The sequence below is a fragment of the Trachurus japonicus genome, chromosome 12, assembly GCF_045865225.1.
Source record: "Trachurus japonicus isolate A0001 chromosome 12, Traja_1.0".
Classification (NCBI taxonomy): domain Eukaryota; kingdom Metazoa; phylum Chordata; class Actinopteri; order Carangiformes; family Carangidae; genus Trachurus; species Trachurus japonicus.
The window spans coordinates 19,072,919-19,090,789 of record NC_140918.1 but is presented as its reverse complement, the minus strand read 5'-3'; the positions used below and the strand labels follow the sequence as shown (position 1 = coordinate 19,090,789).

The 17,871-nt window shown below is 41.1% G+C and overlaps 1 protein-coding gene across 2 annotated transcripts in view; it reads right to left on the bottom strand.

Annotated features, from left to right (window-relative positions):
• sardh (sarcosine dehydrogenase) overlaps nucleotides 1-16,009 on the bottom strand; it is a 40,624-nt gene extending 24,615 nt beyond the window's left edge. The window contains exons 1-10 of one of the 2 annotated variants that reach the window (XM_085793754.1): nucleotides 15,841-16,009; nucleotides 12,630-12,820; nucleotides 12,296-12,432; nucleotides 11,471-11,649; nucleotides 9,897-10,076; nucleotides 8,660-8,783; nucleotides 8,465-8,565; nucleotides 5,389-5,493; nucleotides 2,100-2,229; nucleotides 580-666 (exon numbers count right to left, since the gene is read on the bottom strand). In XM_085793754.1, coding sequence (XP_085649880.1) covers nucleotides 580-666; nucleotides 2,100-2,229; nucleotides 5,389-5,493; nucleotides 8,465-8,565; nucleotides 8,660-8,783; nucleotides 9,897-10,076; nucleotides 11,471-11,649; nucleotides 12,296-12,432; nucleotides 12,630-12,814 — 1,228 coding nt within the window. In that variant the 5' untranslated portion in view covers nucleotides 12,815-12,820; nucleotides 15,841-16,009. Of the gene's footprint in view, nucleotides 1-579; nucleotides 667-2,099; nucleotides 2,230-5,388; nucleotides 5,494-8,464; nucleotides 8,566-8,659; nucleotides 8,784-9,896; nucleotides 10,077-11,470; nucleotides 11,650-12,295; nucleotides 12,433-12,629; nucleotides 12,821-15,178; nucleotides 15,317-15,840 lie in introns of those variants that run through there. The other variant, XM_085793755.1, reaches the window with a different exon arrangement.
• Nucleotides 16,010-17,871: the final 1,862 nt, after the last annotated feature.

The following is a 17,871-nucleotide window of genomic DNA, read 5'->3' as shown; positions in this document are numbered from 1 at the left end:
GCAGGAAAAAAAGCTTTCTTTCAAATGTTTGTTAATACTAATGGCGACTACTTTACCCTTTACACCCCCTCTTCCCATCCTTTTTTTTCAGATTGCTGCGATGCTCACGTCTGTCCCTGTCCAATGTCAGAGGTACGCTCATCTGTGAGGGGAGGCAGTGGAATGACTTGAGTTGTTGTTTGTACTTGCACGCATTTGTGTGCGTCCTCCGTGGACCGCAAAAGCACTCCATTATTCATTTGTACCTTGAGAGTATCCACAGAGATTGATGAAGGCTGGGTCAAAGTCTAAGAAAAACACTCTTCCGCCATTTCTCCTCGCTTGTTTCCATCCTGTTTATTTACTTTCTTTGAAAATTCCTCTGACCTCTCTACCTCCATCACTTCACCGTTTCCTCGAGGGACAGCTCTAAACCACGAAGGACTTAAGAGAATACAAAGTTCGACAGCCTCTAGATGTCTTTACACTCCATCTGATCATCAAGCACTCTTCGTTTCGCTCCCGTTCTATTCTTTTGTTTCTTCAAAAGTCCCTCTCTTCCTTTTGATCTTTCTGCCCCCCCCTCCCCACGACACTCACCAGCACTGTTGAAGCCACATCCCAGGAAGTAACCTCTGACCTCGGGCGCTTCTCCCATCAGCGGCTTATGGTCTGCTGTGAATGACTCTGAAAACAGACAGACAGAAACTTTATAAATAGTAGTGGGAACGAATGCAGGCTACACAAACTGACCACAGAGGTGAAACAATGTGCCTAATAATACTTGTCTTTTGTTTAAAAGCTCCAGTGACATTTATGTGTCCTCCATGTCCTTCAAGTCTTATAGTTAAGGGATACAGTTAACTCTTCAGAGAGGGACAAAGCCCAGCAAGCACATAAATATACAACAGAAGTGCTATAGTTGTCCCATTGAGCTGAACTTAAAGGGAGCGAGTCAAGGTCAAGCACTTTTGCAACGACCACTCACTTGAGGCTAAAAATACACAGATGTATCTTATGGTGCACATGAAGATGTTCATTCAAACGCCTGATGAAAACACAGAAAGAAAACATATCTAACATTTAACCATAATCCTCCTGACCCAATCTAATATTCTGAAGGAGGAAATTACCACTGAATCTTCGTACGTAGCATTTTCTGATTTTTCTATGCTCCATCTTCAACCCCAGGTCCTCACGGTTCTCATAATACCTGGATCATGGTATGAGAGCGCTTCTTTAATGCCACCTCCTCACCAAGGAAACAGTCAAGGGCTCAGTAAGCCGACTATAAAAATTCATCGCTCAGTGTGGTGTACTTATCATGTAAATACGTTTGAAATTAAACAAAAGCCGTACAGCAAACTTCCCAGGGGTGAGATGTACAGCGACGACGTCAGGACTCTTGATTTTCACCTCCTCCGAGTTCCATCTCCCTCTGAGCTCCCACTTTATTGATTTCTGACCTTTTTCTTATTTTTCCCAATGACAGTCTCTCTGCATTTCATCTCTCCTCCTTTATGTCTCCAATTATGTTGTCATCCATTGGTCTCACTCTCCCACTTAACTGTCTCCAGCTCCGCATTTCTGTTCATACTTTGCTCTTTCTTTGCCTTTCTCAGATTTCTATTTTCTGTCGTCCATCTGATCTGTCTAGATGTGTCAAAGTCTCTTTTTTTCAGGTGTCACTTGTTTCGGTTCATAAAATCAATCACTCATCATTCGTACTCCAAACAGCTCAGCTGCATCACAATATGATGATGAAAAATCCAATACCATACTGAAACTCTTCAAGCAGCACAGCTACGGACCAGCTCACTCAGCCAACATGGCGCCGTGATACCGCCTGAACAAGGAGCGAGGCTCGAGCTAATCAAACCAACTCCTCTACAAACATGAAGCATATCCTGCTGGTTTATGTATTCATGAGCGCGAGCGGTATGGGAACCGTGAATAAGATATTTCATAGATGATACATTTCACTTTCAAATTAGAGGAAGTGTCATGGAAGTTGCTTGTTCCCTGATGTAATGCATAATGTTAACAGACATTTTCAAGAAGGGGCTGCGGGGCTTTCACAACGCTTTTCTGTGGAATTGTTGTTATGTGCGTGCGTGTACCTGGTCCACAGACGGTGGACTTGATGCCAGTCTCCTCCAGCTTAGGGACTCTGTTGATTGCACCTTCAATATGCTGCATAAACACATCCCAGTCCAGGTCAAACAAACTGAAGGCAAACTTATCCGACACCTGGGGAAGAAAAACACAGAAAAGCACAACATTATTAATTCCTGTCACCTTGAAAGTAGAAATAAATGAAAAAGTTTTGTTTTTTTTGACACTGCCAAAAAAATTGCAGCCTCTTTTGGGGGGTGTTATTACAGATCATTTTGTTTTTCTTTTACACATTTTCTTACAAAAATACCAATTTTTAAACCCATATTCACGCCGATTTCATGTTTCCAAGAAAATGATGCATCGTGCTGCAAGAACACATCTTCATAAACAAGAAAAACACCTTCTGTTCCAATAATTAGAGGGAAATAATTGTGAGGAAAATGCAAATCAGTAACTACAAATGCACAGTATCTATGTAGACAATGGTGTGTTATTAATTTTTGGGCCAAAATGCTCAACTCTGGCTCTTTTGTTCATATTTCCCATTAAATTAATCCATGCCTTTTTTCAGCGTTCAATGCTGATGCACCAACTCACATTTACTGATGCACTCCTTTTTCTTTTTTCCTCCTCAATCATTGTTGATAACAATAGTAACTTCAGTCCAGGTTAAAATATGATAAAGTGCAGGTGCACAGTCCTGCCATAATATATTCTGTTAAGAGTCGGCTGAATCTACTCACTAGGGGAATCAGCATCTGACAAATCAGACCCTTCCCTTCCCTCTCCTTGCTCGAGCTTTAATTTGCTCCCATCTGGACTTCTGCAACTCCCTCCTTGTCAACCGGGCCAAAATGTGGCCTTTAGCTCCTACAACTCACAGCCCGCCTCTCCTTTTAAAGTCTCCCCTCCTACACTAATCTGGCTGACTCAGGGGTGCTCAAAATTGAAAAGTCCAGAACACCAGCTTGCGCTCGGTGATGCCATTTTAATCAGTCACGCGTTCATCCCTATATCCTGACACTGATCTGATCAGCTCTGCACTCAAAACTTGACTTCCCTCAACCCACAACTCCCACTTCCCACAAAGGAAGGCTTTTTGAAATCACTACGGACAACAGCATCAACTTACCGCCTAACATTGTAAATGTGTTAATATAAGATATTCTTTAAGCTAAAACTCTGAAGTTAGACAAAAGAGCAAAGGGCATATTGAAGGGAGCTCCTGTCGCTGTACAATGAACGTCAATGGTGACGCTTTCGGTTTTGATTAAGACTTGGGCGTCACATGGATGTGCGTGCTGACAGCAGCTGCTTTCATGTGAACAAAAATTCTGCATTATTACCGAGCACTGACACTCAAGACGAGTATCTGAAGAGCAGCGCTCTTTGTCCTAGACATCACACTTCTCTCAATCCCTCCCTCCAAAGCCATCGATCCTGCTCATCTTCACTCAGTAGGCATCCTCTATTCTCTCCCCCGTCTCCCTGCTAATTCTCCTTTCTGTATCTCCTCTCTTTCTTCCTCCATCCGCCTCAAGACATCAAAGCAACGCTCAGCTGCAGAACGAGAACAAAAGGAGCTGCTTTTGCACAAAGAAATCCTCTAAAATGTAAAACCACTGAGGAGTCTGTAGACAGGAAGGCAGCCAGACGAACGACAGAGTCATGAAGTCACTCAGAGGCAAGAAGATATTATCAGTGTCCTGCAAAAACCTGAGTCTCCTTTTATAGAAACTGAGACTGAAAATACTCTTAATTATTTACATTGAATTAACATCTATTTTGGTCTCCAGCCTTTATTAGGCTTACATGACTTTAATATCTGTACTTGGCAATCCTCCCTTTCATTTCTTTTTGCATTTCTATAGCTCATTCTCACACATGAACAGGGAGACCCGATAGTGATCTTTACCTGTGAATAGTCTGGGATCACAGTGCTTTGGAAGAGAACAGATTTGAAGGCATAAATGGATGAAATGAAAGCCTGCCACCAAGCCAGTCAGCCCTGCTAATAAACTGCTCTTTTGAATGGTTTTGAGAGGAAGTATATATCCATTAGCACCAAGACCACCTGATGAGTCAAAGCCTTTTAGAAGGGATGAATCTCCAAAGTCAACCACCCCTTAAAGAGTCAGTCTGTGCATGACAGATCTGCCCATAGAGTTGTGTTTTTTTTTATTGCTGTCAAAGAATAGTTTGCATAATATCTTTTCAACACCATTTGTTATTTAAGCCTTTTACAGGCATGCCTTGGTTTAAATGTTCCAATAAAAGCAATTTCCCCTGTGTGTTGGCCCATGCAGGGCCTACAGCAGTTTTGCCATTATGTTCATCAGTCTATGTTGTAAGAAGGTAATAACATAAGTAATTAATTTCATCACAGATGACAACACTATATGTTTTTTTTATAACTTACCTTGTTCTAAAAATCAAATTGACAGGGAAAACAAACTTTTCTAACATGTCATTATTTAATTGTGTATTTACAGCAATAGAAGAACTTTAACTATTTTACTTCAGTAATTAAGTCTATCACAGTTTTTCAAGTATTTTTGGGCCTTTATGTTTTTAATTGATAGGATAGTCAGAGAGATACAGGAAATGGGGATACATACTGTAGAGGGGGAATGACACGCAGCAAAGGGCTATAAGGGAATTTGAACCGGGGCCGGCTGCAACTAGGACTATAGCCTCTTTACAGTATATGGGGTGCCTGCTCAACCCAGTGAGCAATACCACACCCCTTCAATCAGGAATATTTTTTGATCAAGCCAGACTACCTGCACACATGTGGACCCACCATGATCTGTTGTGGGTTTACTGTCGGACAGTGTAGGCAGAGCAAAACACACACACTGATCCTAGAGATTTACAGTTTACTTACACAAAATTGAGTAATTCTGAATTATGACATTGCACTTGTGTAAAAGGAGCTCAATACTTCCATCAGCCTAAACACACACACTGGTTTATGAGTCCTGTTATGAATATAGTTTGACCTCCAAGCTAATGCAGCAATAAGTAATGAAGAACCAAGGAGAGAAACAGTGGGTAAATCAGAGATGAGGTCACGCTGAGAGAGAGAATGAGAAGTACTGTATATAAACAAGATTAAAGTTTATTCAGCTTCCTAATTGAAGTATTTGATTTTATGTCAAACAAGACAGACATTACGTCATGTCTCTCACTCACTCAAGCAAACGGAACGGTCGATATGCAAGGTTTCAGAGTGACAAAGCTATTGACAGAGAATAAGATGGTTAATCATTAGACGATATTCAAACTTACCTCATCCCAGAAGACCGGGTTCTGTTCATAGCCCCCCACCGACAGGGCGTCACCTTGGAGGCGCAGGTACACTGATGCATCGTGGTCCCTGACATTTGGCATGTTCTGCAAACAGTAAGGACGGAGTGAGTGAACTCAAAATAACATGCAATGAAAAGGGTTGGGGTAAATCCTTGAGATGTATTCTGTAGCCGTGGACAGGAGACAAGGAAATGTGTCATTTATCAAGATTTCTTTTCTTTAAAAAACAGATCGCTGTATATTCTCGCTTTATAACTCACATTGTCATATAGTATTTGCTGCGTCTTGTTAGTTAACACAGCAGAAGTGTCTACAGTGGGGAAGATAACATCCTACACTACATGACCTTAACAGACCATAGCATTTCTTTACATATGGTATCACAGCAACTGACAAAGCATGAAATCGTGTTTCAAAAACACAGCAGAGAGAAACATCCATCCTGTTCCGCCCCAGTAACTAACCTTGTTCAAGTGTCTAATGAATAGTTACACTTAAAATATGTTCTGTCATTTGTATTCATTCATTGTCATGAGAGCGTTTCATTCCAAAGTCAATTAGCTCTCTGTGTACAAAACCAAAATACCAGTGAACAAGCTGACATTTGGAGAAGGACTTGCTACATTTAGTAAAAGCCAACCTGCTCCTTTCCTCTCTGCTGTGTGCGGCGTGCAGCCAGTCACTTTACTCCATGTGATCAATACTGAGTGCTGCAACGCACTGTTCTTCATCTTCTCACACAGATGAAAACAAACAGCAGTTACTATCAGTGAGCTGTTGTTTTTTTTTTTTTTACTTAAAGGCACCACAGCCTTTTAGGGCAAAAAGTACATTTATGCACACACAGATCTGAGGTCAGCTTTGATGTTTGACCTGAAGTTTTCAAACCCTGGTAGGAGCAGATTTCCTCACGGCGTCTGAGTGTGTGAGTGTGTCATTTTGTGTGTGGGCTGATGTCAGTGTACATGATGTAGCAGTAATGCTGGTTAAGCTGCTCTGAAACCACATAACACAGCGAAGCTCTGACAGCCCGTCTAAAAGCACCAGCCTGTGGAGGATGAGCACAGTTATGCATGTGTACACTAACTTAATCTAACACACACACACACACGCAAGACTGACAGTCACACAGTTACAGTGGATCATTATCACAGGCAATGTCAGACATATGTTAAGTCTGCACACAGAGCCCTCCCCCAAACACACACACACACACACACACACACACACACACACACACTCGGAACAATCATATGTACATACAAAACAATCCCCTTTTCTCCGACACCAACAAACACACACCATTCCAACACGCTTTAACGCTCTCTGTTATTTAACTTTATATCACAGTGCCCCCTGTTGGTCATATAAACCTAATACATACTGATGAAGGAATTTCTGTCTCCATGGGGAAATTGAATGAACAATAAAAATCTAAATTGCCAGTCCATGCAGATGCCTGAATGAATAATAAATTGTAAATTATGCAAATTAGCCATACAACTGAATACATTATTGTCTGATTTGCTGGCAAAACATAAAAGCAGCATGACAACAGGTAAAAACAAGTGACACAAAAACATATGCGGCAGATGCCACAAAAACAAAAGCCTGGAGCACAGCACAGTAGAGTAAACACACAGTAAGAATACTTAAGATAAAGAATGAAACATTAAAAAAAAATAAGATAAGATACATGAAGGTAGAGCAGAATTTGTGGCACAGTTGAAACAATGCTGATTGCACTTGAAATAAAAGACATCTTTTTGTTTGCCAAAGGTTCCCCTTTATCGCCTCCAGTGTCTCAAACAGAGAAAAGAAAGGGTGAAAGACTTTGCCTCGCCTTGCCGTCTTTCTAAGCTCACTTTTTTCCTCAGGCAATTCTCAGGTATTTTGCTGCAAAATAAACTACAAACTACTCTAACCGGCTTCTTCCTCAGCCTGCCATGACTAACAATGAAGAGGATTATTAAAACACACCCAATCTGTGTTATAGTGCACAACATCTTATATTGATTGACTTATTTGGAAACTGAAGAAGATGCATTTACATTAGATTCATGCATTTGACAGATGCTTTCAGCCAAAGCGACTTACAAATGAAGGACAACACTAAAGACTCAGTAATTTTTCTCCAGGTCTCCTACTGCCATATGTATAATAGGGGGTAAGAAGGGTTTGTACTCCAATGCTGCATATCCTAAAACAGTTGTCACAAGGTTATAATAATAACATTATTCAAACAGATTCAAACAGCTTACAGCCTGCTTGAAAGTTTATAACTTGTTAGGAAAACCATCCTGCTTTATATAATAACAACTAAATTTGACTACACCTTTTTTTAAGTACCTAAAGTTAAAGGGATAGTTCACTCAAAATTGAAATTTCTCATTATCTACTCACCCTCATGTCAACTAAGTGCTGGGAGAAGTTTCAGAGTCCTCCATGCCTTCTCTGAGTTACAGCGGGGCTCCTTGCAGCACTGCATGTCCTAACAGTTGCAAATGGGTACCACTTTTCTTCATAACAAAAAGACACACCAAAAAACATCCAAATACCTCCATAGTGCTCATATGTACTGTAATGTCCGTCTTGTATTGAAGCCCCGAAATACAAGACGGACATTACATACGAGCAGCATGGAGGTATTTGGATGTTTTTTGGTGTGTCTTTTTGTTACGAAGACAGTTGGTATCCATTTGCAACCGTTATATGGACATGCAGTGCTACGCCGAGACCTCCTGTAACTCAGAGAAGCCACGGATAACTCTGAAACTTCTCCCAGCCCTGAGGGTGAGTAGATAATGAGTGCAATTTGAATTTTGGGTGAACTATTCTTTTAAATTTAGCAACTGATCATGAGAACTGAAAACAGAAACAGATGGAAAACAGATTATAGCTACCTCTAAAGTGTCTTATATCAACAACAACATAAGAATTGTTGGACTCAAAATCAGCATGCCATCAGGGCCTACATAACCGTGTGCCAACGACTGATTTTAGTTTTAGTGTAACATGTGTTTAACCACAGTCAGGCTGCAGGTGGTGGTCCTACCTGTATGCCTTCAATTCTCTCCGTCACCACGTAGGCGTGATGCATGGCTATGAGAGGAACCTTGACTCCGGCCATCTCCCCCAGCTTGGTGGCCCACACACCTGCACAGAACACACACACAGACAAAAAGTGCAAAAGCTATTACAGTCTTTTCTTCACTTGCCGTGCTAGTGAGATCATTCAGTTAACGCTCACCTGCACAGTTCACCACACAAGGCGTCTCAATGGTCCCATGAGGGGTCTCCACCGCCTTCACCCTCTTCACCCCGAGGTCGTCTGCCCGCACTTGGATACCGGTCACAGGGCAGTTCTCGATCACCTGATTCCAGGAGGACAGCTACGAGTTAGTCACGAGCAATATGGGGATACTGTTTGTATGTGCTGATCCACCCCTGTATGTAACACACAGAGGAGTAGCATGGCTAATCAGTGTCATCATATTTGTAATATCTGCCCTCTGAGCATGTAATACAATTTCTATTTCCTGTGTTTCCTTGTGTTCTCCAGTGCTGCTGTGAAGAAGGTGTGTCACAATTTGACAATTATTTACCATATTTCATATTCCTATTTTCATCAATCTTTACAGATACAATAAACTGATGTAAAATTCTAGACAATGCTACAGTATAAACATGTAAATCAGTTTCACATTTCAGCTGGATGCTGCATTGTGAGGCGAATTAAGCAATTGCAGGAGACTGTTTTGGAAAAAGAATAATAATACATATACTAAAACAAAAATGTGATGAATTATTTGAGTTTATGATGATAAAACAGCAGACTGGACCTTACTTTTGTATAAAAATGCCCTGCAACAGCACTGATCATCATAAGCACACAGAACACAGACGGAGGAAATGTGACAGTGTGTTGCATTTACTGACTGCCGTTAAAGCTCTGGTCTGTTTGGAGCAGCAATTAATGTTTAGCCGTTCACAAGGTTATGGCACGGCTATCTATTAGGTTCCATTGTTCAGATAAGGTGCCTTTAAGTGTGCTATTTTTACAGTGTTATGTCATACACACACACAAACACAGTCTACAAACTGGTCAAAGATGATTTCAACCTGCTGTAACAATGGCTATTGGGCTGAAAACCTTTTGAAAACCCCTCAAACTCCCAAACTTGTTCCAGTAGGAAAAAAGACAACTGACTACATGACATTTGACAACTGGAAGTAAAGTGCAACGCAAATCAAAACCTCCACTGTCTAGGCTTTTAGGTGCAATTAAATGTTGTATTTTAGTTTTCTCTGGATAGTAAATCATTCTGATGTCCTCAAAATTATATATGCTATAACTTCTGAAGGGCAAGTGATCTTTATGTGGTTTACCAGACTGCACGGACAAATGTGGAAAGCCACTGTAATATATAACTTTCATATTCATGGTCCAAAAAAAAAAACAAGACAACTGTACAAATACACTTTACCGTGGCTCCCCTGGCAGATGCAGCTCTGGACAGGGTGGTGCAGGTGCCTGCTGGGTCCATGGTGCCGTCCTTTGGTACATACAGGGTTCCGTACAGATCATCAACGTTCATCAGAGGATACAGATCCTTGGTTTCCGCAGGTGACAGCACATGGGATTCGATACCGTAAACTTTGCCCAGCTAGGGAAAAAAAGGATATGATATATTTTATGTTTTTTGTCTCATCTGACAACCATTTATTTATCGGAACTTGTAACCACCTTTGTTTTGTACTGAATATAAACACATTTAAACACACCTTTCTCTCTTGTGACCCTGGAAAAGCAACTTTGTTGTGCTGAGTGACAGCCACAATGACAGCGTATCAAGCTCTGAGGATTGTCGATTAAAATGTTTTGACTGCTTTTTCATGGCTGGTTTGGTTTTACATGGTGCCTTAGCCGAGTGAACTTTGATTTTTTTGAAACACAAAAAAATTTAAGTAAACAGAGCATTTTCCCCCTCATGAGCCAACTCCCCCTGTTGAGCAATTAAAAAGCAAAATATCAACTTTGCATTTAAAAGCCCTGTGGAGTCAAAAGAGTAGATATGAAGCTGTTTCACCCCCATTAACATGCAATTCTTAAAAAACATGTTTATTTACTCCACATGGGCAGCCTGTGGTGAGCGCACATTAGGTCTCAGTCAGGTAGTGTATTATAGTAAACAATGGGTTATTGTAAAACCTGAGATTACACGCACCAGCCAATAAATGTGATGCATCGCTTGCACATTAACTTCTTTTTGGGACTCCAGCTTTCTTTTGTGGAGCATTTGGGATTACAGAGAAAAAGCTAAGATTGTTTCGGCACAAATAAGCACAAATTAATTTACATAAAAAAATATTTACCCAGCTGTGGGATCAGACTTATTCAAATTCCACTAACTTCATTCTTTTGAATACACCAATAAACTTGGATGTATAATGATCTTGAAATAATGTGCATCTTTTACAACGACACACCAGGGTACCCAGTGACACCTGCTATGTTGCTATGGAGACTATTTAAAGCTAGAGCGGCACATCTCATGACAGTTAATTACATAGTTAATCAACTTCTGCTCAATGCAGGAACAAACCACATTTCTCTACATCAGCTGCATGTTGAAAAACATCTAGCAACAATGCCTGTCTGTCATGATGTAGCTTGGCATTCACGAATGTCAGCCAGTTCAACAGCTGCTCCATATAAACTGAGCATTCATTATCTCTTTGATGAAGATTTTGCTTTAAATGTCTATTTCAAATGAATAACCTTGCTAACAAAGACTATTTTCACGGACATTAGTTAATATTGCAACAGAAAATGAATTTATTCCAATCATTAAAGTTTGTTTGAAAGTGAAAACTGTATTTATACAATGAACAGCTGCATTTTGTGTCTTCATACTTCTACAATGTGTACCATTTATACAGAAATCCACCACAGCACTCAACAAATTTTGTGTCCCATGATACTTCTTAATGTTTACCCAACATGGCAGCCATCCTTTCCTCGTGATGGCCAAAAAACAAAGCCCTTCTCTATTCTTACCGACATGAGGCGCTTGTACTCGTCCAGCCTCTGCTTGTTGGAGGCGATGAAGAGTCCTCCATTCTGGATCCAGCCTGTGTGGAGACCCGTCTCCTCCTCCAGGTCTTTGCTGATCACATTCCTGGTGTGGGCCAGGAGTTCCACCTCAACATCACTGGGACGGAGCTGCCACAGCAACCCTGGTGGAGGGACAGACAAAAATACATGTCCACTATGTCAACATACATGCAGGTGAACATACAAACGTACAACTGTAATCTCATTATCTACAAAGACCTAATCTACACATGAGGTACAGACCAAGGGAAAGTTGATAAGAACAGAGCTATAGAGTTGGAGTGGAAAGTGTACAGAGGATTTTGAACCATGCCATTAATGTAGAAGAAAAACTACTATACAGGTGCATCTCAATAAATTAGAATATTTTAGTATTTTTTAGTTTATTTATGTCAGTAGGTGAATTCAAAAAGTGAAACTCATACATTATATAGATTCATTACACACAGAATGAAACATTTCATGTCTTCGTTTATTTAATTTCTTTAAATTGTTATGATTACCGCTCACATTAAATGAAGACTTAAAATTCAGTGTCTCAAAAAATGTGAATATCAGAAAAGACCAATGCATTTTTAATATGAAAATGTTTGTGTTCTAAAAGGTATGTCCATCTAAATGCAGTCAATACTTGGTTGGGGCTATTTGACTTGAACTGCTGGAAATGGACTTTTCCATGATATTCTAATTTATTGAGATGAACCTCCCAAATTCAGCATGTACTTGAACAGGTTAATACACTCTCCTTTCACTTGTTTGTTTTGTTACCTGCAGTGTGCCAGGTGGTGCCAGCAGTCAGTCTGTCTCTCTCCAGCAGAACTACGTTGGTCATACCCATTTTAGCCAGGTGGTAGATGGTCTGACAGCCCAGACTCCCTCCGCCGATCACTACGGCGTCGGCCGACCTAAGGCAGGTGGCAGACGACTACACGTGAGCTGAGAATGTGACTTTCAAAATGGACGAGGACATTTAAGACTCAAAACAGCACAGAAACCGTGTGTTAAAACAGGGAATGGATGTTCATTTTAAATTGCAAACGCTTGTCACACAGCAGATACTGTAGTACGGTGAGCACTCCTTCCATCCATCCACTAACCTAACCTGGGCAACGGTTTAGTGGGTCCAGAGGTGGCTCCGTCCTCCTGTTTGAGCGTCTTCTCATAGGGGACATTTTTTTCCTTGGTGTGCTCTGAGCTGTAGCACCGAGTACTCGTCCGGCACAAAGGAGAGACAGGAGGCCGCACTGCCACCGCCAGCCGCCGAACTGCGCTCCCTAGGAAGGCCATGGTCCCCTGTGGACATTCAGAGAGGACACAAAGCGACAGTGTGACGTTATAGAATAATATGTTGATTGTCTAGTACAAAAATAGGCAAGGTCTCGGAAGAGGATCACAAAAATGCAACTAGTTTTTAATGCATTTCGAAAAACCTTTGTCCAAAGTTCTCACAATATGACAATGAGATTATATTTATGGAAAAAATGTTGAAGTGAGACAATACTTGCAGTAGGACCACTTGAAGTGAAACTCAACAATAAAGCAAGACCAAGTGCAAGGGGATCAGTTAAAGAAGTGCACAGTAGGGGAAGTGCTATTTGGGGATTTTAGAGGGGTTAAGAGAGGAGGTGGTCTCAGAAAGGATAAGTCTTGAAGGGATTCTTATAGATAAAGAGCCACACCACTCAGCTCTGATGGCATTTAGTGGCTTGTTCCATCCACCTACAAACATTTGGCCGACAATGACCCATACAGAGGCTGAGAAGCCGGTGACTGAGTTCAAGTAGATGGGTGCTGATTCAGAAGTAACTTTATACGTAGGTGAGCAATGGTAACATGACTCTGATTTGCCATGGGTATAGGCTACAATCAATGGACATTATACTGTATACGCACAATATACAGCATCTGCTTGCTCTGGTTGCAGAAGATGCTTTTGTTACTCGTCTTTGTGGGGGCTTTTCAAGCCCTTATTAGATTTAGATAGTTGAGAGAGACAGTAAATGGGGAGGCGGAGAGAGGGGGAATGACATGCAGGAAAGGACCACCAGATGCGGGATTCGAACCGGGGCCGCCTGTAGCGAGGACTGTGGCCTCTACACATGTGGCGCCTGCTCTACCTGATACTTTTGTTACTCTTGCTCACTGGCGTTTAATACCATCACACCAAACGGAATTGCATATTATTTTATATACAAAACGGTCAGAAGGCTCAGGTAAAGGAGATGGTTCCAGATGTTATTTGACTCCAGTAGTTCACCTGAAATGGTCTTTGACTTCTCCAACTAATGTTACAGATCTGCTTGTCATTGCAATCTGGACTCCTGAAAGGTGATGATCAGCAAAAAAAAACAAAATTCCTATGTGGAGATCAAGGTTCACATTTGCACATTATCACTAAAAAAGTTAGTTAGACTGCAAAGGTAGCATGGTCACTGAATGACCTATGTTGCTTTTGGAGGGAAAATCACTGCTGGGTTTAATATTACCTTCATCACATGACTGATGTTTGCTGATGGATAAAAACTGTCCAAGATCAGGCGATCTAATCACGTGCATTAGTCCCAGTAATGAACAACCCTGACATTACACATTACGAGTTTTCTATCAATCAATATTTTTTGATCTTCATCTTACTCTGCATTTGTATTATTACTGTATGCAGCATATTACAGAGAGTACAACACCCCTCAAAAACACAAATGCAGCATGAAGCATGAGACCAGATCATTCATAAAGTCTGACTATAAAGTACATACAGTAGAAAGTGCCTGTTCCATTTCTGGGATTTACCACTATTCTATCACTATTGAGATACTAAGTATCTAGGTATAATCCTGCAGAGGTTTAAATGGTTCTCAATGAGTTATCCAAGCTCTATGTTGTTATCTTTCCATGCACATACCGTACATTGCACCACTACCTTAATCTACACACTGACAGTGCAACAGTTTTCTTCCAGGTGAGAGTTATGACTCGATCTTGACATCTAGTGCAACTTTCTCTTACGAAGTGATCATATTCCCCCAAATATAATGTATGAATGTTTCTTGACAGCCTTCACTACAGTTAGATTTCATTGCAAATCACACTGAAATATTCATCGGCTAGCCTGCATATTGGAACAGAAAAAATGATTGTAAAGTTCTTCCACCTACACCAAGTGCTTATTCGTCATCATTTGCCCTTAGGCCTTAAATTGACACATTGTCGGTGAAACATATGGAGAAAACCTCTGCCAACTTCATGTGAAGGAGTGTAGCAAATTCAAAGCTTAAATGCAACAATAATGTAGTGTTTTTAGTAACACGTGACACCGCTTGGTCCTACTGTAAAGTTTCCACAGCTTGTCCTCAACACAACCCAGTATCACTTTACTGTGCGTAAGAAGAAAAAAAAACTAACACGCATAACGGGACATTTGATGCGTGCACTTGAACGCGCCACGTATGAAAAAAACAGAAAGCCCAGCAGCCAGAAGCGGCTGCAGCAGCCCGGCAGAAAAGTAACGTGGCATTAAACGCCGCATGTGATCTCTCACACAAACAAAAGCACTGAATGCAAATCACCGTAACCGAACCTGCAACGTAGACTAACAGACATGCACTAACCGCTGCTTCAAAGCGCTTCACTCTCCACAGTAAATGCACTTACACTTCCGTTTGTTACAGCCCGTCCAGAGCACCGCTCGATGCAAAATCTGAAGAGATGAGGGGGGGAAACAAAGTTTGCAGTGAGGGGATTGCAGTCGCGCGAAAATGGCCGAATACTTTTGTACGTCAGAGAAGAGGGTGAGCCGGTGGTACAAAGTGTGTGACGGGCGGTGCAGTAGGAGCTGTCAGAAGGGCCGGGGTGCGCTGTAAGTTGTAGTTCCTGTCTTCACCCCTCCCCACCCGGCGAAGCAGTCGACCAAGTATAGTGTAGACATGCATGTGAGCAAATGCTGAAGAGGGATAATTTGTTACCAGCTCTAGAAATGAGGTCACTCAAGTGAGGTCACTGCAACAACACATAGGAGTTCAAACCCACTGCAGGATGTTTCTGTCTTTTCATCCATCAAACTGCACCAATGAATCAGCACTGTAAATAAATCAATAAGAATACTAAAAATTAATATCACCCATTTATCAGCAATACGAAACATATGCATAACCTATGGAGTTCAAACTTGCACCAGCTTCGCTCTTTATGGACATGAAAAGTCCAAGGATCAGGGTTCAGTGCATTATATTGGGTTGTACTTGTTAACCAATGATATGCACCTTTTTATTGCTTTAATAATCTAGTTGAAAGGGTGTAAGGCAATGAAGACTCACCTGTTCCCACTTTCACCGGCACCTCTCAGAGACCATATACTGGCCCTGAGAACTGGGATATTTTGTAAAAGTGCAGAGGCGTGGTCTGTTTTCCGTGTGTATCTATTTGTTCTGTCAATATTTTTCTTCCATCTGTGTACATGCGTGTGTGTGTGTGTGTGTGTGTGTGTGTGTGTGTGTGTGTGTGTGTGTGTGTGTGTGTGTGTGTGTGTATGTACTATGTGTGTGAAAGAGGGAGAGAAAGTGTATGTGTGTGCATGTGTTGGGGGATGTCAGGGTGGCAGCTGCAGGAACTGCTCAAGTCCTCAAGGTCCAGTGACTAATCCAAGCAGAAGTGGAACATCAGCTCAACACTGAACATCATGAATGCAGAGTTGTATGTGAGGCATGTGATAGATAGTTGTGTTTATTTTGCAGTGGGGGGGTGAACGCAGAGAAAACCTTTTATAACACTGCCTCCATAACCTATAATTATGAAACCTTATGCTCCGAGCCATATGCAGTTTCCCTGCCTGCTGAGCTGACCAACCCCACCTCCAAACCAGCAGCCAATACGCTGCTGAGTTCAGGGTCCCTCCTGTGACAGAGGGTTCGCTCCAGTTCATACAGCTTTGAACAGGACATGAGCTGAATGAAGGAGCTGAAGCCCCAATCCCCCAGTCTTATGTAGGCAATGTGTGTGTGTGTGTGTGTGTGTGTGTGTGTGTTCTGCTCTAAGTCATAAATTGAGAACATATTCTGCAGCAACCTTTGAACTTTGTTGTCTGCTTTTAATAATGTTTTAAATACATATGCCTACGCTTATGAAAACAACAAGCCTATATGTATATAGTAATGCACATGGGTAACATGTTGTGAGTTATCTTGGTCAATCAGACAGGGTGTTCCACAGAGAAAAAAGGTCACTCAAACCGGATGGATCACTGCTTGCACAGACAGCTGTGGTACGCTCAGGGCTAAATGTGTGCACTTACACACAGCCAAGTGTGTGTGTGTGTGGAAACAGAAAAAATAATTAACATACACTAGTTGTTTATTTAAGAAAGGGAGGAACACACTCGTACCATTGCATTTGAATTGAAGTAGCTAGGTAACCATTAATATTGAAGCTGCTTGCAAATGCCACGTCACAGAACTAACAAAAGAATTCAATACAAAGGACCCGGTTTGAATTACACTCAACTCACTGAGACTGACACATTTTTAAAGGGAGGAATTAGTAGGAGTAGGAATAGGTATTAGAACAGGTCATTAAACTGTCTCATATACACAAACCTGCTTTTAGCTTTAACTGCTGTGTCTTTACACCCAACAGATATCTGCTGTTTCACAAAAGTGAAATACAGTTCATACAGCTGGATTAGTTGGTAAAACTAAGTATGGAAATCTCCAACTGATTCCAAAGACCTTTACAATTTCAAGGGAAATAGCGCCCTCTTGTGGTCGGTGTTGGACAGTACAACATGTGGTAGTACTTTCTTTCCCCTGAAATGACTGTTTTAATTTATTGACCACAGTAAGTTTGACTTGTTAATTAACACAATCCATAGCCACATTCTTACAATGAAAATGTGTAAAAACTCATCTTTATTAACATCTGCAAAGTTTGCTCCACAGTCATCCATCCTAACATCCTGTTTTATAACATCTAAGAACAGATTTATTGCTCAGAGAGAGAGAGAAAGAAAGAGAAAGAGAGAGGCCTTTGCTGGAAAAGCCATTGCACTTTGCCTGTTGCACATCATGTTGTGTGACTCATCTGTCAACCACAAAATCGAAAGAGACTCAAAAATCCAATAAATTAAGATATATGCAGGAAATGCAACACACATAATGACAGGAAATTAATAAATGAGATCACACCATTATCCATGCAAAGACATATGACATAAACTTAATGAACATAGAGAGTAACTGGGTCATTATGATTTAAATCAATGGGGGACATGTGAGAATTACATCACTAGCATTGCAAAATTGTTGACACATTCCTCAATTCAGTGTGATCCTAGTGATGCTTTAAGTCAGGGG